Here is a 27,235-nt window from a genome sequence, read left to right as displayed (position 1 = left end):
AGCAGCAAGCCCGTGTAATGACAGCAATCACTTCTGTGCATAACCTGCCCCTCAAACCGTGAGACCATCGCAGTTATAACAACACTATGGCTACTACTGAAGGCCAAAATCTTTCTCTGCATAGACTGGAAAGAATCCCAGCAATTTCAATGACAGGAATCTCCCTGCCTGCCTGCAATCTCCTGCAGATTTTCGAAGCAGTTCCTCGACGCTGCCTAATTCCAGCTCAATATTCCGCACAAGCGAGTTATTTCAAACATTTTCAGCCCATGTTGCTGTGTGCCAAGGTAGAGTTGGGTGTGAAGAAAGGATTCATTTAGTTAACTCTGTTTTACTCAGCAAGTGGAACAAATTTCATCACCCCCTACAAGTCCATTATGTATTCTATTTATACCACAAACATTTGGTGCACAATTCAGGAACAGCAGGAACAGGTGATGTAATACACTGTACAAACAACATTCTATTCATACAGTGGGAAAATAAAGTGCATTCTCTTGGTTTCTTTGATCACACTTAAAACAATCAGATTAGAAGTCACAGATAACCCAATACATACTGGAGATGAAAGGGCTCTGGAGAAATAAATCACCCAAAGTTAGATATTAAGCAAGATTTCTCTCTCAACAATCAACTTATCTGTGGATAGAGGAGGAATGACCATGTGGTTTCAAAATCCTGCCAGGCATTTTATTTATTTTTATAATACCATAAAGCTACTCCACCCACTTTTTCAGAATGAACGTTGCATTACACAACACATCAAAGAGACTTTATGGCCTAAATTAAGCAATAAAATAGTTGAGATTGTGCGTTATGCTGAAAATTGGCTGGCTTCTTGTGCCTGGTGAGACAGGAGGTGAACACCACATGTTTCCAGAGCACCTGAAGAAAGCTTGGGGCGGAATGGCCTGAGGTATCTAAGTGTGTGGCACTGGCATTTAACAAACCAACATCACGTCTGAGGCCTTCAGTGCCCGCTGGGACCCCCTCCCGCCCAGGGTACGGCACTAATGCACAGAAATCCGTCACTAAGCACGGGGCATGGGCGCCAGCACGAAACACTGCTGCACCAATAGGATACGGCATCCTTCACGCTCACGGTCTTTAAGGACTGACTTGCAGAGAAATCTCTGTGTTGGAGGCTGGGGGCTGTAAGGATGTGGTTCACCTCACCTTCAGCAGCAAGCCGTGCCTTGGGAAAAGGATAATCTGTGGGAGACAGCAGTTGGTAGGGCTGCTGCTCCTGCACGCCGCACTGTCGGCTCCTCGCCCAGCCCTGCCTGCCCGCTGGCTCCTCCGCCTCCCTGGCTGACATGGACAGGGGAGAAACGAGGGCTTCAGGCATCGTGACAGGAGAAAGCTGGTGGCCACATCGCTTTGCAGCATGGCAGAGGCTGGGCCGAGTTTCCAGGAGCAGCACTGGAGGTGCGAGGAACGACACCGTCCAACGACACAGGCAGGTTCTGCGTGCCGGCATGTGCCAGTCCTGCCCCCACTGCTCTCTAACTAAAAACAAGGTTAAAAAAAAAAATTTGGGCCCTATCATGCTTTTCTGCGGCCTGACTCATAAGTGTTTGATCTCCCAAGGCTGGCACGAGGTGTTGGAGCCTGCCCCACGGAGCCCCCAGCGCTGCAGCCAAGCACCAGCACTGACGAGCCAGACTTGAGCCGCTCCTCGCGTCGGTCAATGCAGCCACTGTTGGGCGTGCTGACTCACTGCCTTCCCCGAGAGCCGTTCGACACCCGTTCTCTGTCAAACCAGCAAAAATAAAACTAAATAATTCTATGTTTGTGGAGAGTTAGCATAGCAAAAAGAGGGTTTTTGTTTTAAGGTTTTGTTTTGAGGTGGTTCCTCAAGGTAAACTTTTTCAGGCGGCAGAATTCAGCCACATGCTTCTGTGGGAGACTCTCAAAGCGGCTCCTGCTTTTAATTCATGCTCTAAAGACACAACGAGGATGATATTTAAACCTACAGACTGCATTTAAGGAAAACACACACACACGAAAAAATGTTCTGGAAACCCTCAGGTATGGGAGCAGAGCCATTCATAAGGCAGCCTGGCTTGGCACAGTGTCTCCCAGGGGTTCAGACGGGAATGAGAGGGCTTTTAATTTCCAATTTTCGCCTCTCTTACACGGGACTTGGAATCCCAGACCGGCTGTGTCAATCCACACTACATCTCACCCCACAGGTCCCCAGAGCTGCACTTGGGCTCAGCACAGCCAAGCTCAGGTGTGGATGAGGAGGTGACAGTACCCAGCCTGACACTTCTGTTACTGCTGCTGTAAAAAACAAAACCCACCCGGAACTACAGCAAGGAAGTCCACAATAACGTTTAAGTTCAAGTAAGTAATAATGTTTAATGTCCCACGAAGGACCGACAGCACCCTCCTTCAGCTGGAGAAGGACGAGGACAGCATCAGAGTGGGCACAGGACGAGGCCAGGGAGAGGTGAGCCTCCAGGCAGGCCCCAGAGGAACACCAACCCGGTTTGGCACAGGGCAGCAGCAAACTGGGCGTAAGAGCCCGCTTCCTGTGTAGAGACCAGGCTAAGACACACTTTTGGGCCTCAAAATCTCCCAGTTTGGCCTGCTCAAGCCTGATTACCCACTCTACATCCAGGTACCACCCCACATCAATAAGAATGGGGATTCTCTCTATCTATCAACTTCCTCCAAGGTGCCAAGTTTTAATTAAATGATTTTTCTACAGTATTTAGGAATGTCAGGCGGCTCCAGCATATCTTCTGATTAACTGCATTTAAGCAGTTAATTTCCATTCAGCCCTATTCTTCCCCAAACTTCATGTGCTATGTCAGAATAAAGAGCTACCACTACCCTGCCACAAAGACGGCAGCTGTTTGATGCGTAAGCGTTTTAGGGCAGAACAAGTCTGTCTTCTGCACAAGACATAAATAAGGTATTTGAGGTTTCTAGATTCTTTGAAGGCCTCCAGAACTTTATAGGAGACAGGGCTCATTACGAACAAGTCACCTGATGCAATTAGAAGTTATGGTGGAGTCCCCAAACTTATCTCAATCAGACACTCTTGATTTCCTGTTTGCGGCATTGACAAATAAAAAGCTCCACATTACAGGTAATTACACTTCACAGAGGACAACAATTAAGAAATAGCCAATTACATTTTATAAGCCCAGGATAATCAAAAGCGTCCTCAAATATCTAGAGTTGCAATAAGCATTTAGAAATGGTAACTCCCAACAAATTGCAGGTAATTTAGAGTAATTTACACAAATGACATATCCCCTATCTACGCTTAAAACCTTCAAACTCAGTTCTGAAAAATACTGCATGAGTTCCTGGAATGTATCACTGCTGATTTCTAAAAATAGCGCGCTGCCCATTCCCACCTCCGCTGGCTTTGGAGGCGAGATTCCTAACCTTTGGTTGCCATACTGCAAGGAAAAATTCACTACCAGAAGCAGAGATTTTACATCAGCTATTAAAAAAGACACGGACGGATCCTCATGCAAATTACAAATCTAAACAACAACAACAAAAAATCCACTCCTATTTCTGTTATTTGAAAATAGGCTCTATTCCATTACTACATAATTTGAAATAAGCCTTGAAGTTTTTAAAGGAACAGTCACCTGCTTTATTTGTAACCCAATACAGCAGCTCCCACGCAGTCAACGCACATGAACCAAGATCAAACGACAAATTAAAAATCATTATATGAAGGAAAGAAAACATGCCTTTTACATTTTTAAAGCTTAACCTTTTGGACAGAAGATTTAAAAGGACCCCTAGAGGAGCAGAGGCTGACATGGCCATGATCTAGCAAAGATGATTGTTGCAGTATGGCAGTTTCATTTCTCGCTTTCAATGCAAGTTTTTGTCGGGGGAAAAAGAACTCCTTTTCCTTGTTCACGTGGCGTGGGTTGCTGGAATTACCTCAGAGCAGAGCTCTGACAGTATTTCACGACTCTTTCCAATGATGGCTCCCTGTCTCCAGGCCACCACTCCAGCTGTTAGTGCGATTACTGCAGCTGCGTAAGAAGATGCAGTTCTGCAGGGCTCAGGGTTGCATAGCAGCTGATGAAGTCCATAAGACATGCATGTGACAGGTAAGGATCTGCTTGACAGTTATTTAAGAACTAAAATCACAGAAGTATTGGTTGGAAGGGACCTCCGGATGACTCGAGTAGTCCAACCTCCTGCACGGACCAGGAGTGCTGTCAACACCAGGTAAGGTGGCCACGGCCAATGTACTTACTGAGAGCCTGCCTATTTTAAGAGATCTGGTGAAAAGTAAAATTATCATCAACTATGGTGAGATACTGGAACTGCCTTTTCTGATCTTGCATCGTAAGGACCGATGGAAGGGCAAGGAGGGAGGATTAACGCAAGGAAAGCCAACAATACGCTTGAAAGAGAATGGGAAGAGCTTCACCACACTTCTCTCCAAGAAATGACACATACCCGGTTCGTTCACGTGGGAAGCTGGAGGCAGGAAGAACAGCAAAGAGCTAGTAAGGCACTCCTCTGGGACTCAGAGGGCACTCGGACCTGAAACAGCTTCTGACAGCTCATGTGGCCAACAGGACCCCACCAAATCCGTGTGGCAACGTCCCCCCTTTTCTACCATGTACCCCACTCCTCACGCCGGTGCTGTGCTCCCATCTCTGCATGCCAGCACCAGTGCCCCAGCTCCCCGCTGCAGGGCATGAGGGCAGCCCCCCGTTACCCCCTGCCCCTGCCTGGGGTTGCTCCCACCCCCCCGGGTGCTCAGCACAAAACCATGTCGGGGTCCCCGTATGAAAGGGAGGGCTTGTGAAGACCTTTTGAAGACCTGAAGAGGATGACTGCTTATCTAACAGAGTTTAGATATGCAAAGCTTAAAGCTGACCCTAAAACAGGTGGAAAATTTATTTTCAGACTATTTCTACCACAATTGTGCTGGCAACAATGTGATTAGAAAGAGATCTCTCTACCATCCTCACAGACTGCTCTGCTTGTTCTCCATGCCCAAGGCTGAGTAAGCTGATGGTGCAAATGCTGTTCACACTCAGCTATTGCTCAGGACTGAATACAATCCCATTTGAGAAACTTGCTGGTTTTATTAACTTGCTAACTATACAAGTTATTATATGATTTCAGATGTTTGCTCTTACAATCCTGATTTTACCTAATTGGTATATCAATGTTTGATATTTAATTTTAAAGTGAAAACTACTTATAAAATTCAAGTTTTAAAGGAAGCACATTTTTCTTCCCTATTAATTGCTTTCTGTGGCTTGGCAACACCTTTGTGGACAATAGGTGTTCCTGCCACTACTGTCCCATCTGGAACAAGAAGTTTGGCTTCAGTCCCACCCTCTTTCTTCAGCTCAGGCTTCCAGGATGATTTCCAAAGCTGGGAAATGAGAGGATTATCCTACTCCATACCACCTGAGGCAATGCACTACACCCAAGTCCACAGCCCAAGATGGGCTACCTGGGAGGGTTTCTGGCAGCACCGGTGCCAAGCCACAGACAGCAATTAACAAGGAAAAAGGGTTGCTTGTAGCTTGACTGCTGGCGATGTGGTTGATGGCTCGACACAGAAGAACCAACATGGGGTGAGAAAGAGAGCAGTCCTTTCAGAGCTGACTCAGGGCATCACCATCAGGGACCAAAACTCAGATGACCTTGCTGAGTCCAAGCAACTGCTGACTCTCAAATGCATCTTACTTTTGGGGAGGCAAATTCAGCTGTAGGAGGCATCTACCCTTCCGAGCATGTGGAAGACCTGTGGGAAAGCAAGGCCAGCATCTCCCCTGTACAATTGATGGAATATCAGCTCACCCACTGCAGCTCCAACAAGCCACGTCACCCAGCCTGGGAGTGCCAAACACAAGGCAACGATATTTGCAAGGGATAGCAGGCTCCCCTGGACAGGAGCTCAAGCGCCGCATCAAGAAAGGAAAATATATCAAGATGGGGCCAGATGACTTTTCTGCCAAGACTGCTGCAGGATCGGAAAAGCCTCCTTGAGCTCCTGACTAAAACTGCAGATGTGGGCAGCAAGACTTAGCAGGAACGGGGCTGGAACAAGCACCGCTGCTCCCGGAGTTCCTGCCTTCCTCAGATCTGCTCACAAGAAGCGTGATGGAGCAGTGGAGCTTGACCGGTGAACTGCCCCAGCGCTGTCCAGACCAGAGATGCAGCTCGAGACGGTGGTCCCACGAGACCCTGCCGCTCCTACCCCTGCCCCACCGGCCCGGAGCACGGCGAAAGGCTGCACTGTGCCTCTCGCTGGAGGAGAAATGCACCCCAGGCCTGACGAAACCACCAGGCGTTGCTCTGCGGTGACACCCAGTGCAGTTTAGGGTGATCTCAGGCACGCTGCCCTCCCCGGCCACGTGAGCAGGAGCCCTGCCCTGTGCGGCTGCTTATCTGGGCCAGTGAGCTGGGCAGAGTGCTTTGTTAGCATAAAAACAACAGCCACCCTGAACCATTTTCAGCCAGTTCGGCGCAGCACGTTTCCAGCTTCCTGGCAATCAGAGGAAGAGAAGCATTTGAAAAAGGCCTCTCGGTGCAGGCTAGCTTCTCTTGAATACCAGGGGGCTGAAAATAAGACCAACTTTTGCCCAGCTGAGCAGGTAGCACCAGCACCTGCAACGACGTGCCACGAAGAAAAGCACCATGCCCTCCAACACTCCTCACATTGGTTCAAAAGGAAGCTGCCAGTCTGCTGCATCCTAGAGAGAGCACACAAGGCAACCCACAGACAGCAAATCTGCATGAAACAGTTATTAAAATGGTGTGAACCACGGCACCCTGCCTGTCCTAGTGTCAGCCACTGCTATGACTGGTTTGACCTCACGAGCTTCAGCTTTAAAGGCAGAAACCCCGGCAGAGACAAAGGTGTGCTGGGTTTACCTTTGAAGGGATTTAGATCTGGAGCGCGCAACACCAACAAACTGCTGAGACAGGCATTTACTCAGGTGTATAAACATCACAGACGGCAAACGCCAGGCTTGCAGGAACTCTTCTCCAATGCTTAAGAATAAATTTAACTTGTTTTTAAATAATTATGGATGAATCATTCTAAAAAACTTCCTACATTTTATCTTCAGTTGCTGACACTGCTCATGCAGCTGTTTTTTTTTTCTTTGTTTGTTTTTTGTTTGGTTTTGCTTTTGCAATTACACATCTCTCTTTACTTGCACTCTCAATGCTCAGCTGAGTACTTCAGGCAGCAGAAAGCCCAGGTCCTAAACCACAGGCTCACATTTCCTTTTGCTGTTTGGAAATGACAGAACAGTTAACACAAAACCTAATTTATTTGAGGTGGGAGGGGGAAAGAGAGGCCACGAGTTAATTTCCCTTAGAAGCCGATGGTCCCCACCCAGAAACCTGCACACAAAAGAAACCTACCTGCCTTTTAAACTGGTAGGTTAGGTCTGAGACCAGAGCTAAGGTTTGTCAACCATGACAAGCTAAGGCTTGTTTAACAGTCGACTGGAGGGTTGAAAAGTCTAATAAAACTAAAGGGCCTTCCATAACAAAGCTTCTGCCACTTAGGGAGAGCATTCACACCCTTTCAGTAGTTTTTTTCAAACATGCAAAGGTATCCGGAGTCTCTAAGTGAACAGAGCCATCCTAAAACCCAGAAAATACCTAAAACCCTAAAACTTCAGCCTGAAACTAAAGCTGCAAAAAATTGAAACGAGTGTTAAGGAACAAACTGCTAGCAGTGAGAGTAACTAACCACAGGAAGAGATAACAAAAATGCTGCATGACCTCCCATCACTTGGATGCCTTTCTAAAATAGACACTTCAGCCTGACCACAAGTTATTGTGCAAGAATCGCACTGGGTGAAGTTGTATGACCTGTTATCTCGGGGATTACAAAAAGGAAAGTTTTTCCCATGCCCATTTGGGAAGTTTCCTCTCTGCGGAAGGAGGCGAGTTTACGGATCAGCTTCAGCAGGCTCCTCCGGCCCCACCAGCCAGGACAGCAGGATGCTCTGCCAGGGGCTGGTTCCCCCAGCGGCCAGCATTCATACCGCCCCCAGGTCACATACTTCGCTGCATACGTCTCGAGGGGAAAACCACAATGCTATTTTACAACGTGACAAATCCTGCACTCCAGCGACACATGCACACACGTCTTTTGCTGCCTGTTTCCATCTCGTTTCAAGCTCATCTATTTTTTCCAGCACTGGCGCGCCTCGAAGAGGAGAGCGAGCCTTTTCAAAGTAGTTTCTCCCAAGAGAGGAAAACAAAGTCTCCCTGAACGTGCAGATGTTCAAAAGCACATTAAATGTAAATACTTCCACAACAAAGAAGGCAGCTTTTGCTTTTTCTTCTGCTGGCAGAGACCAAGATCAAGCAACCAAGGAATGAAGGGTGGTGGTCTTAGTCCGGTGCTTGCAGATCAGCGCAAGACACACTGCGCACACCTGAGCTTGCCAGCGCACCCAACGGCTTTGTTTAGTGGCTTTGCTCAAGAAGAAACATTTTTCATTTCCTAAGGAATAAATGTTATGACAGTCACATGGACTGAATTAAAAGTACAAAGACAAGCCTTCTTAGCAAAAGACCTTAAGTTTTTATTAAAAAAATAAAATTAAAAAAAAAACAACACAAAAAAAACCCCATGCCCTGTGGAAATTCAATGCGGGTATGACCATAAGGAGAGCAAGAAGGTTCCAAGGTCACGTTTTACAACCTTTTGAAGCAGGAATGAAGCTAATGTCCGAAGGAGGCATTTCATGATGCAGCCTGTACAGAGCTTCCTTTTCTTCTCGCTGCCGCAAATGTTGCAGCGCAAGATCTTGATGTCTTTGCTCGGGCACTCTTATTTATACACAATAAAGCCCTTGTGCAGGAGATCAAGGCTGTATTTCATTGATTTGACACGACAGTTAACCTGTGAACTTTGCTCCTGCTAATAGAATAATTTCTATTTGTTGATTCCTCTTTTGGGATCCTCAAGGGCAGCAATCACTTCGGCCCCGCATTCATTTGCATGTCTGGTGCCAAACAGTTCCAAGGCTTTTACCTCGGTGCAGCACGTCCAAGATAAAGGTAATCAAAGCCAGCAGCTACAGCAGGGGACTGGGTCGCTGCGCCTCTCGTCTCGGATCCTACCTGCCAGTTCCCAGGAGCCCTTCTGAGACCCTGCTGCTCCTGGCTCTGAGTTGTGCTTCTCCTATGAAAGCCTGGAGAGGTCCTCAACTATCAAATGACCAATGCCACATGAATGCACGCGCAGGCCCGAGCTCCCAAAGCAACGCCTGGACCAGGCTAGGAGCAGCGGCAGAACAAGGAAGCCACTCTTCCAGATAAACATCGCCCAGTCTGAAAAGCTGATTGCCAGCCAAGAAAAAGACCAAAATTAATTATTCAAAGGGGCAGATCTGTTGAATCGCAAAGGCATGGTTTTCCAGTAGAGCTAAGACACTAAATGTGGCCTGCTGAAAAAAAAACGCAATTCCATCTCCTCACACCTACTGCTCTCCTTCGTCCAGCACTAGCAGTCATCTGAACACACCATGGAGACAGAATGACAGAGTACTATACCCACAGAAACAAACAAACAAACAAATGACAACAACAAAACAGAAAATGGAGAGAGGGAGAGGTCTGAGACTCCCTCGGTCCATGATGGGAGAGGGAAGATGTGGGGATAGGGGGTAGAAGGAAGAATAAAACCCAGCAGCTCCTGGTCCTTAGCTCTGGAGTTAAGCCCAGGGACTAATAAGAGGTCCCAGTGCTGACCATTTCAGCAGGGTATTTCAAGGAGGTTTTTTCCTGCCTCTACCTGTTTTTGATTAAAAGAAGTCGAACATAACATATTCTAACAGCTGGTACTTTAAGGATGGGCTGTATTTTGGGGGCCTTGGCACCAAACAATTCCAGATCTTACCAGAAAATTGTACTCCGGAGTCTTCAGAGGTAAAATCCAATCTCCATGTGGGTTTTATAGAATTTGGATACTCTGATTTAAAACCACAGCGGTTCTACTTAGATTCATCACTGCCTTACAACAGAGAAGAACCTGGACCGGGACAGTGAGTGACCACAGCTTTGCTTTTCCACACGAGCGTGACCTGCTACAATTTAATTTCCAAGTACAACTCCCGGAAAAGCAGCTCGCTGTGTTGCACGGCAAAGGGGAACAAGAAGATCTTTGCCTCCAGCAGGGTCGGTCCCTACCAAGGTGCCCAGAGGACGAGCAGGGAATTCAGAAGGGGCCGCTCTGCCTTCCAACCAGCGCAGCGGTCCCCCAGCTTAGAGAAGCACTTTGCCCTGCACAGTCCTGAGTAACAAAGTCCAGGGACCAGATCACAGAAAGCGTACGGTGCTTTTGGCAGCTATGTTTTCTCCAGAACTTAAAGCGTTTTAAAATGCCCATGAAACTGGCTGCACATGACTCCATCCTCAAATTTCACTTGAGACACACAGCAAAAAGAAACCTCCATGTGCCGACTAAGACGCCGTGGAACTTCCTGCTGTTCGGGAGCGCTCCGGCAGCAATGGGAACGTCTCCCGGAGTGGCCGGAGCCTGAGCCCCACGCACACTGCAGAAAACAGCGAGCCCCGTGACAAACCCATCGCCCCGGAGCAGCTCCCCACCATGGGACGGGGCGTCTGCAGGACGTTGGTCCCGTTTGGAGATGCCAATGCTATGAAGCTGCTCTTCCAAGTGGAGCAGGCAGCACTTAGCTAATTACTGGCACTGAGATTGATGGTGTCAGACTTGTTTTATATCTGATACGCTCAAAACCGTAGCACTCCTCCAGTATTGTCCGACTTCTAAATTGCCGCCACTAAATAAACAGCAAAGTTATGACAGGCCTTTGTCACGGAAGAGATTGATAACGAGCCACTGCCGACAAACGGCCTCACCCACGCGGAAACGGCCCCAAAACGCTCGCAAGCGAAACGCGCGCGCTGCTGCGGCCTGGCTGGGCCCGGCACAGCAAACGCCTCCCAGCCCGCAGCAGAGCCGCTGCTGGGGCTCTCACCAAGTGTCACATCTTTTCAGGAAGATGTTCGGAATTACATTCACAAGCAATTTGACTTTTTAATCATTTCAATTACTGTGACTAAAACCCTTCAATCGGAACAAAACAAGGAAAAATAACCCCTCGCCTTCTGAAACAGTCTGTCTAGCTTAACGGACCATGCCAAATTGTGAAGGTTTTTGCTTTTGTGGTCTTCACGTATTTCATTTAATGCAGATAATTAACCTCAGTTTCTAATTTCAAATCCTCCACATGAGGAAGTGAAGCGACTGAATACATTCACTGACAGACGGAAAATTAAAATATTGCTACAGCTTCTCCAGGAGGCTCAGAAGGCAGGGCCTTGCAAAAGATCTTTCTTCTTTTACTTGGCCGATTAACTCTAATTTGCTTAATGGATTTGAGGATGAGCCTAATAATGCAATGATATTTCCAGGAACTGATTTAGGATATGAGCACCCCTGTTCTGAGACATTAAACAGCAATTTTCCACACTACACATACAGTCACATCCGAAACCAGATTTCTCTGCTGATTCTAATAAAATGAGGCTGATGTTTTATTTTAAACGCACAGGAACTGCACGACTAGCCTTGTGCTGGGCAGCCGCCGGGCCATAACCCCTGGGAGCACTTTCTGAAGTGCCAAATGCAGGGGTGGACGCGCCAGCAGCATGCTCCAGCAGGCAGCCGCTGAACGCAGCACGCACGGAGCGGAGTGCTTCTTGCTTGGTTCTTGGAAAGGTGCGCTCAAGCTGGACAGGAACCGAAGCAAAACTGGGGAAACAAAAGGTTAAATGCCAGCAAGGATATTCCTACTACAAGTAGCTCCTAGGGCAGAGAGGTGGGCTGGTGCTGCACACACAGGGAAAGGCAGTGGATGGAGTATCAGAAGGAACGCAGGTATTTCCATCTTCCAGCTCCGCAGCACAAAGAGGAAAAGCCGCAGCTCGAGCGGCCCCACACACTTGACTTTCCATCCTGCACACAGTGAGCCGGCCCTGGCTCACGTATTCCAGAATTTTGGACATCTGTGGGGATGCCCACAGCCCTACCCTAACACAAGGCCGGCGTGTGCCCCTCAGCACTCCCACATCTTTTGCAGTCCTTTTCCCACCAAGCAAGCCTGGCCTAACAGGATTTCACAGTCTGTTCTGATTGTTAATAAATCCAGGATTATTAAAGAACGGACTATAAATCCAGGACTATTAAAGAGAACAGATCCAAGAGGCAGTCACTTTTAAAATGTCCAATAGTAACTAATTATTCAAGGGATTAGTCCATTATAGAGACAACAAAGGAACTCTTAAAACATAAAGCCAAGTTAAAGTTGAACTGCAGATCAAAACCAAGGTGTACCACGTGGCCCACCTCCTGGGCACACTTCTCAGTTTCTGGGATTGATTCATTTCTCATTCAGCTTTTTCGTACCCAATTCCTTCTGAACGGAGCAGAACTTGAACCAGCCTGACTTCCAACCTCATCCTCAAACTACAGTACTTCATGATTTGTGTCCTCATTGTAAGTACACATGAAAAGAGGAAAAAAAAAATCTTTAAAAGAATTAGATTAAACTGCTTATAGAAGTTTGCTGCCTACAGTCTCTTGTGATTTCTGACCTCAGAGTTGGGTAGAAGGGGCTCTGGAGGCCTTTGGCTCAGCGGACAACCATCATCAACGCTAGACCAGGTGGGCCTTGCTTTGTCTAACCGAGCCGTGAAGCCCTCAAGGGTTGGAGATCCCCCCCCTCTCTGGCAGCCTCTTTCTGGGCTTTGCCGTGCTCCTCGGGAAGGTTTTTGTTCCTGATGTCCAACCTGAACCCCCCCGGCTGCAATCCATGCCTGCTGCTGCTTCCATCATTTGCGACTACCAAGGAGAATTTGGCTCTGTGATATTTATAACTGCTGTAAACTGCTAGTAAATTATCCCAGACTACTCATGCCTAGGCAGCTCTCTTCAGCCCTCCTTGCTGGCTCTACACCCCTGGTACCTCAGGAGCTCTCTGCTGGTTCCTCTCTTGTTTCTCAAAACCCATCTTGATCTGTGGGATCCAACACTGGACCCAGTATACCCTGTATGGCCTCACCAGCACCAGAAAGAGGGGGGTGTAGCTCCCCTTGATCCTCCACTGATGTAGCCCTGAACTCCTTGGTGGTGGCCATCTGTGAACACCGGGATAACCAGACCAGTCTGAAAGTGGTTCGGTACGATCACAGTAATTTCACCCTTTTAAAAGAAAAGATTTCTAACCCAAATAAAACTCAAGCACAAAATAAGGTAGCTGGAGGAGGGGTGAAAGTGCTATTAATTTAATAAAAGAGTGCTAAAAGCTAAACTGTCCTTACAAAGAAGCCAACCTACTGATCCATAACCAAACAACAAATGCACCACTTCTTCATCTTGATTTGTGTAGAGGCAAAGCTGTGGGCACAAAAGGTATTCTTCTTCAAATAAAATCCATTTTAAAACTTGGCAAACGCCAGTATAAATACTTTACACTGTTAATGTAAGCATTTCCATGCAGAAATTTCATCAGCTTAACAATGTCTTTAAAAAAGCTGGCGTAACTTCTGTGCAAAAACACAATCCATCTTTGTCTTGTGTATCTTACAGCTCTCTCAGTCACAAAATCACCACTTTCTGCCATCAGCATCAGACCCTACCAACCCTAATAGAACCGGTAACTTCTCTCAAGAATGATGCAGAACCAAAACTATTCTTTCTACGACTTATTTTCTTTTTTATTTGGAAATAGCCACTGCTCTGCACATTGTTGTGGGCTGTAACAATTACAAGTTGTGTTACGGGCCCAGCAGTTTTAATCCAAGCCAAGACATTAGCTAGGATTTCAGGTTGCACAAAATTATTGCCAGAAAGGCAGGGTCAAAACTGGAAAAAAAAAAAGTTCAGGAAATGTTAAATTGTAAACATTGAATTTAATGTTAAAATTATTTGAAATGGCATGCAAATACTGCTCCTGGCATCAGCCCCTCGACTCCCACAGACCCAGCACAACCGAACGAGCACCAGCACCCCAAGGACGGTGCCACGCACCCGCAGCTTTGAGTCCCGGCCTCCTGCACCTGGTGTAACACACCGGCCCTTCTGCCCATTATACAGAAGAATTGCTACAGACAGGTCCTCTTGTAGAAGGAAAGAGGTGGCTTCCCCGGTAGGCTTGTCCCAAGCCACTGAAACTTTAAATATGTTAAAAAACAGACAGACACTCCTATAAACGTTTCCCTGGCCAGCCACAGCATCAGCTATCAAGAAAATACCATGCGGGCATCAGCAGCGTTTCCTAAGCAGCATGATATGTCACACAGCACTAAAAGAGATTAAGGAGGCAAAGAAACAGATGACAGAACAAGCGATGAGATAGAAAGATGCCATTCGAGTCAGGCGGAGATGGTGGACAGCACTTCTGGCTGCTTCGGCTACTTCATCTCCAAATACCTCCATCGGTCTGCCCAGAGCCCTGGCCTTTGCCCTGTGGTTATCGACAGCGCTTGAGCACCTTGCTGCTCCTCTCGGATGCAGCCTCCATCACTGCCCTCTGCTCGCGACCGACCACGCTTGTCTTGCGCCCTGGCACAGAAAGGAAAGGCTCGGGCCCAGGCCCTGTGCTGTCAGACCCACAGCTTTATTCAGCCAAGCCCCGAACTCTTCTTTCTGCCATCCCATACAGGCGTAATATTTGTCTGCAGCTTTTTCCAAGCAAATGACCTCTCCTGGCGCTCCAGTAGCCTCGCTCAGAGGCGCACGTGCTGCTTCTGCCATTAAAAGCAGCGCCAGCAGGGCGCTAACGCGCACCTTAACTCGTCTGGACACAGACTTTTGCACCTCCAGTCTTCCGCTCGCTCGGCACAATTAGCACCAATTCCTTTTGAGTCAGAAGCGTGCAATTTAATATTTAATTATGAATGAAGCAGCGAACCTCAAAGTCAGGTCTGCCAGCTAAATTTCAGCTTCTTCCCGAGGCAGGCCAAACTCATGACCGTCGGCCTGTTTTGCACCCTAAGCAGCAGGGATCCCACACCTTCCCTGAATCAGGCTCCGTTGCTGCTCTCGCACAGCCCCGCATTACTCCCAAGGTTAAGGCAAGTCTCAGGCTAGAGGCTGTCGCATCCCGCTAGAGCCTCCCTCAGCTGTTTCTCCACTTGCTCTCTGCGTGCCCCGTTACGAAGTACAGGCTGTCAAAGAGACAGTTCTGTCGGAAGAACCAAAACAAGGGGCAGAACCAACCCAAATCTCTAGCCTGGCCGTCCGAAGAAGGCAGAGCTGCTCACACGTAACACCGTGTGGGCTTCTCTATTTCCACCACGGAAAGAAAGCAAAGGCAACCTTTGCGAGCGCTGCTCCCCGCAGAGCTTTGGGAGTGCAGGTTTCGGAAGCAGGAGTGGAAACCCTTCTGATGTAAAGCTAAAGAGAGGACAGAAAAAACCTATGCAGACAAAAAGATGCAGCTGTGATGTTTGGCCACCACGTCCCAAATTCACAAATTTTTAGGACATGTATATTTTACTGGAGTGCTTGAAAACCAGCCTGCAGGGCACTTTTGGGGCACGGGTTTAATTTTTGCTCTTCGTATCTGAAAAACCCAGTCCCAGTGTGTCAAAAGAAGGTTAATGAAAGATTTAGCCGTGCTCACAACCATGTTAGTGTTGGTTTCGGAAGCTGTGAGTTAATGCCCAAGATCTTCGGGGGTTGCCCTCTTTGAAGTTCACTGATCCATAACCAATGTCCAATTAATTTGCAGGAGCCTAACTATAATGACTATTGGCCTCTTCCTACGCATACAAAAACACAGTGGGTAACAGTGATGCTTTTCGCTTCGGGATATTCTCACATACATGCACACTCGCACACCTTCAAAACACCCAACACTGGTAACGCATCGTCATCTGCACTTTGAGCAGTTTTCACTCTCACGAGCACACAAGTACTGCATTAAGATTTATGAACTTTCTGCTGCAAAAGTTTGGAGCTGTTTCAAGATGCTCATTTGCTAACAGAGAAACACTTCTATTACATTTGGTCAGACTTCTCTTTATTTAGAGTTTCCATGGAAGCCGAGGAATAGAAGTTAAATCTTGGGAAGATTAAATAGGCCTTCAGATATAATGCGAAACAGCTTATTTCAACATTCCCTCAAGAACAGAAATGAGAAATTCTTCCACACACATGCACAAAAACTGTGGAAATTTTCAAAATAAATTGGGACCCTTCCTTACAAATGGTCTGTGCAGCTATTGCTTCTTGCTGCAAGCAGCTCCACCAGCTTCCAACACACTTACTCACACAATAAAGTAAATAAAAATGCTTGCAGGATAAAGACGCTACCGGTTAAAAAACAGTCTGTTTGAGGCAGCTATTTCTATACAGCATTCAGGAAGCAAGTTGTTTCAACCACAAGGTCTAGCACAAAGATGAACAATCAACTCCTAAATTAGTATCTTAGCAGAATTTTAGAAAAAAATGCATCGACTACACCGTTCTGCAGCATCTCGCACAGTGACGCTCTGGACACTTCTGCAGCTGACTTACCAACATTTAAAGAAACCAATCACTTATTTTCAGTTACTGACTCCAGGCTCAGAAATGACTCCTGCTCTGGTGAGAACAGTAAACACCTCCATGACTCCTTACCCAACAGGTCAATGGAGTGTCTGTAGCCACAATGACAGGCTGTTGGACACAACAAATTAATAGTAATATATTTTTTCTGACCTCCATCCCCTAGGTAAAGGTTTATTTCACACTGTTCAATCTGGTATGAAAATGCCCAAGACTGAGGAACTTCACTCCAAAATACTTCTATTCCATAACACATTTCTTAACCATTTTAAAATTTGGTATAGATATATTCAGGTAACAGGCAAACTGCGTTTTTTTCCTGAAGCTTGACCTGAGGAGTACAGTATTCCACGTAGGTTTTTGCTACCCGCTCTAGAACGGAAACTAAACACAACTCAAGTCAGTTATTTTCAATCTTAAAGCCATTATCACCTAAATAAAAAGATACTTAAATCGTGGGCTTTTCTAATCCTTCACTTATGGTAAGTACCCAATCGCTCGTTCAAAACCCACTTTAAGAAACATTCAAGGTTTTTATTAACTCCACAGGAAAGTCCCAGGACCCCGGGATTTTGTTTTTCAGACTCCTGATTAAAACAGCAGGAGTTCACATGAATTCCCATTTTTTTCCGGAGTTTCACATGCAACATCCCCTCCTCAAAATCTGTAAGAAAACAGGAATCAAAATGAAAACATTTCACCATCTGAAATGCGCTGAGACCTTGCACAGGGTGGGATGCATTTCCAGCTGCCAGCCTAAAGGGACGGCTGAGGGAGATTAAACACAGAAATGCTTTTCATGAGACAGGCGGCTTTGAAGAGGACACTTCAGCTCCTTCATTTCGTAATCTTCACAAAGTGACAGATTTTAGCCTAAGCAGGTCTTAGAATAAGGAGATTTTATTTAAAAAAAAAAGTAGGAATGTGTTCTAGCTGCGTTCTGTTGATTCAGCAAGGGTTAGACACACACACACACACTTATTGATCCCAGAGAACTCCCCGCTAAGTTAATTGTCTGGAATTTTAACTGAGCTCTCAGCAAGTTTCAAAATCCATGTTGGCTAGAAATGGGTGGGGGACCCAGCAAAAAAAACACAGACTGCAAAACCGTGCAACTCCTCTAGAAAAACAAAACAAAACAAAAAAGCAATTATTTAGAGGGGAAAAAGCAATTTTAAGAGGGAAAAAGCTGCAACATGGAACGATTTTAACTGGATTTGGTGATTCCTACTTTGACACTGCTAGAATTTGCTATCAGAGACCTCTTGTGTGCAAAGTTATACCATTTTCAGGGAGCATTGTGAACCCCATTTGACCCACATAGATGTTACAGGCACTAGGGTATTTCCTGCAAGCTTCCTGCAGCCTCTTGTTGTGGCTCATCACAATTTCCTTGTATATTTACAAGGAGAAGTTTTACCACCAGCTTCGCTCGTCTGCGCTCCTACAACTGAACGCTGACCTTGTGCCGCTGCAGGCTAAAAGCCAACCTGAAACTGCAGCTCCCTCTACTCGCTCAGCGTGCACAGGGACTGCCCACAGCTCTGCACTGCCCACCAAATCCCACCTACACCCAGACCACATTCAGGAGCATTTTCTTGCAGCGAGGAACGTGCTGCAGAGGTGATTCAGAAGGATTGGACAGGAACGACCAAAGACACCCTTAAAATAACTTGCATTGCATTCAGATACAGCTGCATTCCAGCCTAACATCCATGTGATGCCATCCCATACCCATGCTGATGCTCAGCCAGCCCCAAGCACTCCCGAACAAATGTCCTCCCTTTCTCAAGCGCCTCGAACTCACAGCAGCTCCCTCAGGGCAGCCTGGAGGCAGCACAGAGCAGGGGCGCTGCCATTGCACTCACGTACCTGAACTCCCTCCCCTCGCTGTACCGCCGCGTCGAGCTGGCGCGCTGGGTTGCCGTCTCCAAAAGCAGCTTCTGGGTGAGCCTGCTCGAGGGTGCAGAGTCCCTGCTGGCCTCAGGCTCGGTGTCTTGGTCACATTTCCACTCCTCATCCTCATTCAGAGTGGGCAGATAACCAGGTAGCCCCTTACCTGTCCCAGACCCTGAGCTCGGATCGCTGTAAATTTTTGGACTTTCCCCACCTGTCCTTGTGTATTCCAAATAAATATCCGACTTAAGGAACAAAGGGTAGGTATTGTCTTCTATCATGCACTGAATCTCAGTTTGGGCCTGGTCAAACATGTCAGGGTCAATCTGTAGTTTCACGACACAGTCTTTTATGAAACTTTTTGTGGCTGGTTTGATCTGCCGGGACACAATGCCATTGTTGTCGAGAATGTATTTTTTGTAAATGGCTTTTGCCAGTTTGAGTCTTTTTTCCTCATTGGACACGCATGGCTCCAGCTTCCTGAAGCCACTGCAGGCAAACCAGAAGTCCAGCAGATCCGCACAGTCCTCCTGTTTCAGGAAAGTCCTGAAGAGATTGATACCATCTTGATCGTCGAGCAAGGAGTGCAGCGACTCAGCCCACTTCAGGTAGGGTGGAGTTGGCGAAGCACTCCCCTCGGGCTCATATCCCAAATCCAAATCAGAGCGCCTCGGTGTTGCGGTGGACGTCTCATTTCTAACAACATCACTTTTGCTAGAGTAAAAACCGTGGCTAACTGGCCTTGGATCTGTGGACACGAGTTCACCCTCCTCACCAGGAACCGGCGGCCTTGGAGCATCTTCAGTGAAGCTTCCTCCAAGGTCCAGAGGGAATCCTTTCCCCTGGATATTCATTTTTCTGGCGTTTGCTCACACAGGAACAAAGGGGGAAGAGCTGAGACCTCAGATCACCGATATCTGTAGTTCCACGGTGAACAAGTTCGTTCTGCTGAAACAGATGAGAAAGAAATATGTTAAGCACTGTAAACAAACACTCTAAGATTACAAGCTGCTGATACTGCTCTGCATGATTACTGTACCGAATCCCCCTTCTCATCAGAATCAATGACAAAGCTCTCAGCAATTTCAGAGATCAGGATGAAACAGGTACCCTCTTCCTTCCTCTAAAAATGACAGAGAATATCCCAAAACTGTATCTAGCATCTGCCACAACTGATAGCACTGGTGGTACAGTAACAGCCGCCAGTTTCACATTACAGGTGTTTCTTCAGGATCTGGGATCTGGCATTCACTGTGTCCAAGAGATTTACACTTAGGTGCCAAGCGGTGAACAGCCCACAGGACAGACACGTGCCAGCTTCTGCACTGGGATCAACTTCTCTGCAAAGTCTACCTGGACAGCACGTGTACCAAGGCACATCAAGGCAGTATGTTTTTATCTGGATACCAGCCTAGGAAATTCTCATCCCTAACCAGGATTTTACATTAAGGCTCGTGAAAAATATTCCGAAAGAATATCCAGTATGTACCAAAACTGAGATTACACCTTAACCAAACACAGGTGGCTTTTGTACACTCAAGTGACATACCACCGCAACATTCCTCTTTGCGTTTTAGAAATGCACTGCATCGCCTCATCTTGCTCCAGGGGAATCCAAATGCATCATTGACCCCAATATTTTGGGCATGCGAACAACATTCTTGCTTCAAATGGGCATGTTAGTACAGGATTTCAGGTCTGGCACCGTTTTTCATAGACAGAGGCCATTTAGCAAAGGTTCATTTAAGCTAACAACAGTGCATGCTGTGAGCCTGGGAAAATTTCAGGTCATCAAAGGATGAGAGAATCACCCGAAGAAGGAAATCTGATCATATACAACATGTCAAGAAAAGGGCTGTGAGGCAACATGGAGGATGGGAGGTGTGGGGAGAGAAGGGCAGTCCCTGGGCTGCTGCTTTCACTGCTAGACAAGGTAACAGTCGTTTCAGAACAGCTGGACTAGATGATCTTTGAAGCTCCATTCCAACTGAGCCATTCTATTCCTGAAAGTAGCGAAAGTCTTGTTCTACCAAGCACCACCGGCCTGAAGGCCCTGAAAACTGCGAAGCACCAGCTGCCTGCCAAATTACTCCTTGCACTGGATTAACTCCACTGCACATGAAAACATAGCAGGGAACACGCACTCGAGCTCAGCCCGCCTCTCAGAGCTCGCCGCACCCAGATGAACACATCTTTTGGATGCTCTGCCTTTTTTTCCCTCCCGTTCCTCTTCTCGGCCGAACCGAAAGCCGCCACCAACCGCCTCGGAAGCACGAGGTCCGCCCTTACAGCCGACCTGCGTGTCACGAGAAAAGCGGCAGCCTCGGGAAGGGGCGAGGGGAGCCGCGAGGCCCGGAGGCCTCGTGCCCTACCTGCGCCGTGCCCCCGCCGCAGCGGGAGCCGCTGCCGGTCCCCGCGGGGGCTCTGCCCCGGGTTCCCCTCGGCACCTCCCCGACCACGACCCCAGGCCGGGCTGGGCCGGGCACGCCGCGGCCCCCCGGCGGCAGCGGGCACCCGGAGCCCCCCGGGGATGCCCGTGGGAAGCGGCCCCGCGGGGAGCGGCGTGGCCCCGAGCCGCCGGCACCGGGCACCTCCCCGGGCCGGGGCCCCCAGCTCGTCGCAGCCCTCGGCGACCGCACGGAGCCGCCCCCGCCGCCGCCTCCCGCCCCGCTCAAACTTGCCCCGCACGCCGCCGAGGGCTCCCCGGGAAGCCGCTCGCAGCCCCGGCGCTGTCAGGGCTCTGCCCCGCCGAGCCCGGGCTCCCCCGCGCCGCAGCCCGGCCGCCGCTCGCTGCCCCCCGCCGCCCCCGAGCAATTCCGGGGGGCGAGCGCTGGGGGGGGGGGGGGGCGGGAGAAGAAGCGCCCCCGCTGGACCCGCCGCCCCCGGCCACCCCCCTGCGGCCCGGCCCGGCCCGGGGCCGCCCCGGGCGCCCGCCCCCCGCTCCCAGGGCGGCCTAGCGCCGGCTCGGCGGCGCCCGGCGCGGCCCCGCTCCGCCCGCACGGCGGCGGCCTCCGGCGCGGCCTCGGCGCAGGGCCTGGGCTCGGGGCCGCCTCCCCGCCCGCTCACTCACCCGCACGGTGCGGCGGCGGCAGCGGCGGCGGCGGCGGCGCGGGGCCCGGCCCATGCGGCTCAGCAGCGGCGGCGGCGGCGGCCCGGAGCGGCGGGGGGAGGCGGCGGCGGCGACGGGGACGAGGAGGCGGCGGCGGCGGCGGCACAAAGCGGGCGGCCCGGGACGCCCATGGCCGCGGCCGCTGGCTCTGGCGGCGACACGGCGAGCAGCGAGCCCCGCACCGCTCCGCCTGCGCCGCTGCCTCGCAGCGCCGGGGAGAGCGGCTCAGCCGCGCCCCCCGCGCCCCCGCCCGGTACTGCGGGCCCGGCCGCGCCGCCGGCCGCGGGGGAGGAGCGGAGCGGGCCCGGCCCGGCCCCGGCCCCGGCCCCGGCCCCTGCAGCCTTCCCGGGCACCCGGCGCCTGCCGCAGGCCCTGCCCGGAGCCCCCGCGCCGGGGGAGCGGGGCCGTCAGCCCGCCGCCTCTCGGTGCCCCGAGGCATGTGGGGGCCCGGCAGCACGCTGCCCCTGGGGCCCTGGTGGCTGGGCGGCGTGCTCGCAGCCGGGCCGATGGCCCGAAGCAGGGCTGGGGCCCTGCAGAGCTCAAGGCACGCAGCCGGAGCGCTGCAGGCAGGGGTCGAGCGCTGGCAGGGCTCGCCCGGCGCGGGGTGGCGTCCCTCACGCAGCAGCACCGCCGGGCCCGCGGGCTGCCCCGGGCCTGGCCGGGCACGGTGCTGTGCCGTGGCTCCCAGGCAGCGTGGGGGCCCTGTGGAGACCCCGGCAGAGCCCCATCTGAGCCACTGCTTTGTTCAACGCCTGCGCAGCCCCAGAGGTGGGAGCGGAGCGTGGAATTGCCTCCCTCTCTCTTTTTTTTCCTCCTGCTTGCTCTGGACAAAAGAAGCCCGGAGGAGCTCAGCTGAACGTCCTGGGCATGACGCAGCCCAGGGGAGGCTCGTGCTTTGGAGACCTCCAGTTCTGTGGCACAGCAACGGCTGGTGAAAGAGCTGAGGCTGGGAAAAGGCAGTGACCCTCAAAGCTAGCTCAATGGTGCCACCGGCCTCCTGCGCTTGGACAGGGATTGATTGGCATGTATTTATTTGAGCACCTCCTCGAAGAGACTGCACGTCTGTGGGGCAAGGGATGGAGGAGTATGGATAGCTGCTCCACGAGTGGCTCTTGCCTTGACAAACAGCTAGAGCAGTTTTCGAAACTGCAGCTGTCTCTCCTGCCTCTCTCTGTAGCTGAGCAATTCTGCAGCAAAGAGGAAAAAGGCAACTCGCCAAGAGGTGGCACTGTGCGGACTGAAATGGGTAAAACAACATGGAGCCTCTTGAGAAAGGCCTGAGGGGATCATGAGGGGTGGCTGGTTATGGGAAGCTTCTGGCCAGAAATGACCCATCATGTAGAACGTAATGCGGTCTGGGAGTGCTGGGTGACATTGCAAAAAGAAGAAGGGGTTACCATATGCAGAGACTGAACACGAATAGTCCTACAGGCAAATGCAAAGCCTGTTTCTTCCCTGGAAAGTGAGGATAGCCAGAGCCCTGGACCCAAGCAAGGCAGATCCCTAGGTATGATCCCAGAAGATAAACAAGCAAAATAAGCCACGAGTCAGTCCTCTCAAAATCAAAAATGACAAAGATTTCTGGTAGGGATTGGTTTCTGATTTTTCACTCAATTAGCATTCTTCTGTCACTAGTACCTGTGTTCAACTTTTTTTTTTTTTTGCATTTGTGTTTTGTTGTTGTGCATTTCAGGGAGCACTCTCAGAAACTATGTTTTTCAGCTTTCTAAAATGCACAAAAGTTCACCCCCAGTGCAGTAGCACTCCCCTTCCCTGGCGGAGAGCCTGGCAGAATGGTGCAGGTCCTTGTGCTCTTTCATGTGAACGATGCTCAGAGCATGTAACAGTGCAACACTGATCTCAGGCATAATAATAGAAAAGCTGATGTGGGATTCAGCTGGTAAAGAATTAAAGGATGTGAATATAATTAATGCAATCAGCCTGGTTTCTGGAAAATAGCTCTTGTCAAACTCTGATGTCATCCTTTGAAGAGATTACAAGTTTGGCTGATAAAGGTTATGGCATAGAAATAATAGACCTGGACCCTGTTCAGGCATGTGACTTAATCCATATAGTATTCTGATTAAAAATTAGCACAATACAACATCAAGAGGGACACCTTAAAGGGACTGGGAGCTGGCAAACCGACAGCCATCAATGGGGAATCCTCGCAGAATGGGAGCACTCTCAGTGGGTGTCCACAGGGTTTGATGTGAAGCCCAATGCTATTCAGCATTTTCATCAATGGTCTAGAAATAGATTAAAAAGCCCTGCTGAGAAAAATGCAGGGGCCAGGGAAATGAGGGGGGCAGGAGACACGGACGAGGTCAAGACAGCTGTAGAAAGCTTCATAAGCTGAGTCTGGGCAAATAAAATGTGGTTGAATGTAAGCAGCTGCAGAACGGTACCTCTGAGGAGCACAGCGTGCAGGGCACCGCTTCTCATGGAAACCTGTGCTCTGCAGAGGGCTGCCTCAGAAAAGAGCTTAGGAGGAAGGAAGAGCAATATAGGAGCAGCAGGGCCCTGGGAAGTCCTGGCTGGGACAGGTGTGGAAGCTACAGCAGGCCTCCAGCCTTGGCCGGAGGACGGGGGAATGGCAAGTAGCTGCATGGGTTTCGGTGCGTAGGGACAACAAGCGAGAGCAGACGTGTAGGGCACCTGGGTCACGCATCTGCATTTGAAAAGGATGCTGAAAAATTAGAAGGTGGAGAGTTATAACTGACCCCAGCTCTAGAGAAATCACTTCGCAGGGGGATGCCTGAGATACGCAGCCTCTTTAGCTATTTCAAAGGAGCCCCAAAGATGCCTTGATTATAGCACTTAAGAAACTTCACGGGTGAGAGACTATCAGGTTTTAGAGAGCTTTTAGTCTCTCGGGGAAAGGCCCAGCAAGAATTCATGGCCTGAACGGAGTTCACATGAGAACCTGAAGCCAGATTTCTCTGAGAACTGTCAGAAGGGACTCCCAGAGGCAAGGGAGGGGAGCAAGGGGGTGCGATGAGGAGTTTGGGTGCAGCGAGGTGCACGCAGCTGAAGCACCGTGCCCTCATATGGCACGGAGCTGCTGCTACCCTTCCCTGTAGCTGCTGCTGCTTACGGCTTCTCAGGGCCCGGGGCACCAGGAGGAGTGCCGGGAGGCTTCTCCTGCACCAGCTGGCTCCCAGCAGCGTTGCCTCCAGCTCAGGGGACTCGGGCTGGGGTGAGGAGCCAGCAGCAATCTCACCCCGTGGCTCCTGCAGCGAGACCGTGCAGGGAAGGCGTGGAGGGCACTGTCCCAGCTACAGGTGGCTCCCTGACTCCTGCTGTGGCTCTCCGAGGCCCTGGCAGCAGCCACAGGGGAGGCAGGAGGTTTGACTTGCAGCTCAGAGAAGCAGGGCCGGCCAGGGCCTCGGAGGCTGTGGCCACATGGAAATTCGACCAGCTTTTTGCTGGCTAAGAGTGACTTTCCCTCTTGCTACCAAATGTTTTGCCACAGGGTTCCTCCCAGAAGGGCAGGATTGCTATGCAAACCTGGTCTTAGTGGGCCTAGAAACAGCAGCCAGTTCAGCCCTGCTCCAGCAGAGGCGCACAGTCTCAGGTACTGTCAGCAAACACTGTGTTTTCCTCTCCGTTGTGTGCATTCAATGCTGCATGCTCAAATGCTCTCTTCTGCTGCACCTCAACTCTTGCTATAGCCTTTGCAGCTGCTGCTTGGAGAAGAAAGTCTGTGTCCTGCTTTCTATGTGTGCTACAGTGTGATGATGAGGACTTGATGGCACTCAACGGGCAGCAATTTCCCATGGCTGCAGGGGACCCTGTAAGCAGGGGCTGACTTGTCTGGGGGTGTGAAGACTGCCCAGCACAGCTGCAGTGTCTCAACGCCTCTGGTCACCACACTGTCATTGTGCTCTGGTGCAATCACTGTTAAGTCCTAATTTAGCAGTTCCTTTCCCTAGGTCCTTCCCTCCCCAGCGATCTCCAGCTCGATGCCTTGTGCTGGTGCAGCGCAGAGGTGGGCTCATCCTGGGGAGACACTGCTGAATGAATGGCTCTGCAACTTATCAAAATGTTGCTTTTCTGAGTAATTCAGGGGAGAAATCTCTGCCCCCAGCTGTTCAGTGCTCCTTGTCCACGTCAGGATCAGGCTCTCTGCATCAGCCCACAGAGCAGGTAAGATTTAGCCAGGAAGCCACCTCTTTGCAAACTGCAGAGGTGAATACCCTCCAGGCTCATGCCAAGCTCCCCCTGTGCCTCTCTTTCATCTTCTGTTTCTCTGACAGGGTTCAGTGAAAATGGTGAGAGCCATGGGCTCCCTCTGGAGTCACCTTGCTGCTTTTCACACATCAATTCACCCACACCAAGGAGCCCAGTCCCTACGTTTCCCAGCTCCAGGTGTACACAATTTCTGCCTTAAAGAACCACCAAATACTAGACAAGATCACAAGCTTAGCTAAAATTCAAAATGACCACATCTACTGGCTTCCCTTGGCCAACTAGACAGGTAACCTTACCATAAAAAGAAATTGAGTTAGTTAAGCAGGACTTTCCCCTTTGAACCCATGTTGGCTATGACAAATGACTTGACATTGTCTTTCAAATGTATTTCAATAACTTTCAGAATAATCTTCTCCATAATTTTACCAGGCACTGAAGTGAGGCTTACAGGCCTGGAATTACCAGGGTCTTCTTTCTTATCCCTCTTGAAAGGTAGAACAACATTTGCCAACTCCCACTTGACTGGGACCTCTGTAGATACCCAAGACCATTGAAAAGTAATTGAGCGAGGTCTCACAATAACATCATCCGGCTGTTTCAGTACCCTGGGTGAATCCCATCAGGTCCCATAGACTTACATGCATTCAGCTGGAGCAACAAATCCCAAACAAGTTCAGTCAGCTGGGAGTTTATTGTTCCTGCAGACAAGGTTCTCCAACTCAGGGCTCCAGGGGTTGCAGAACCCATCACTGGTGTTAAAGACAGAGGCAAAGAAGGCATTAAATGTCTCTGTTTTATCTATGTCCCTGTTTTGAGGTGACCAACCTCATCAAGGAATGGACCAATGGTCCATTCTGGTCCTCTTTTTGCTGTTAACAAACTTAAAACAGCCCTTCTTGTTGTCCCCCATAGTACCAGCCAGCTTCAACTCTAATTGAGCTTTGGCCACACACATTCTCCCTACAGTTGTGAACAGCATCTCTGTAGCCCTCCTGACCTTGCTTCCAACATCTGTACACTTTCCTTTTCTGCCTACGCGCTACAAGAAGATCCCTGCTCAGCTGTGCTTGCCTTCTGCCCCCCTTGCTTAACTTATCACACTTCGGAATCATCTGCTCCTGCACTTTTAAGAGATAGCTCTTGAAAAGTGACCAGCACTGACAGACCCCAACACCACCAACAGCAGATTTCCAGGGAACCTTACCAGCTAGTCCCCGAGCAGCCTGAATTCTGCTCTCCCCACATCCAGGGTTGAAGATTTGCTGACAGCTTTTCTCCTGTCACCAAAGATCTTAAACTTGACTGCTTCATGGTCACCATGGCCAAGGCAGCCACTGATCACCACTTCACCCACGAGACCCTCTCTGGTTGCAGGCAACAGATCTAGGAGGGCACATTTCCTCATCAGCTCCCTTAGTACCTGTACCAAGAAGTTCACTTCAACGTGCCTGAGGAATTTCCTGGACCAGTTT

The 27,235-nt window shown here is 49.8% G+C and overlaps 1 protein-coding gene across 4 annotated transcripts in view; it reads right to left on the bottom strand.

Moving 5' to 3' along the window:
- The window catches only part of AXIN1 (axin 1), an 83,756-nt gene extending 61,960 nt beyond the window's left edge, over window positions 1–21,796 (bottom strand). The window contains exons 1-2 of one of the 4 annotated variants that reach the window (XM_035548941.2): window positions 21,531–21,796; window positions 18,437–19,405 (exon numbers count right to left, since the gene is read on the bottom strand). In XM_035548941.2, coding sequence (XP_035404834.1) covers window positions 18,437–19,314 — 878 coding nt within the window. In that variant the 5' untranslated portion in view covers window positions 19,315–19,405; window positions 21,531–21,796. Of the gene's footprint in view, window positions 1–18,436; window positions 19,409–21,530 lie in introns of all 4 variants that reach the window. The other 3 variants (XM_035548940.2, XM_035548943.2, XM_035548942.2) reach the window with 3 other exon arrangements.
- Between the last annotated feature and the right edge of the window lie 5,439 nt (window positions 21,797–27,235).

This window comes from Cygnus atratus, chromosome 15, assembly GCF_013377495.2.
Source record: "Cygnus atratus isolate AKBS03 ecotype Queensland, Australia chromosome 15, CAtr_DNAZoo_HiC_assembly, whole genome shotgun sequence".
In the NCBI taxonomy this organism is placed as follows: Eukaryota; Metazoa; Chordata; class Aves; order Anseriformes; family Anatidae; genus Cygnus; species Cygnus atratus.
The sequence above is the reverse complement of the archived record's forward strand: the minus strand, read 5'-3'. Positions and strand labels throughout refer to the sequence as shown.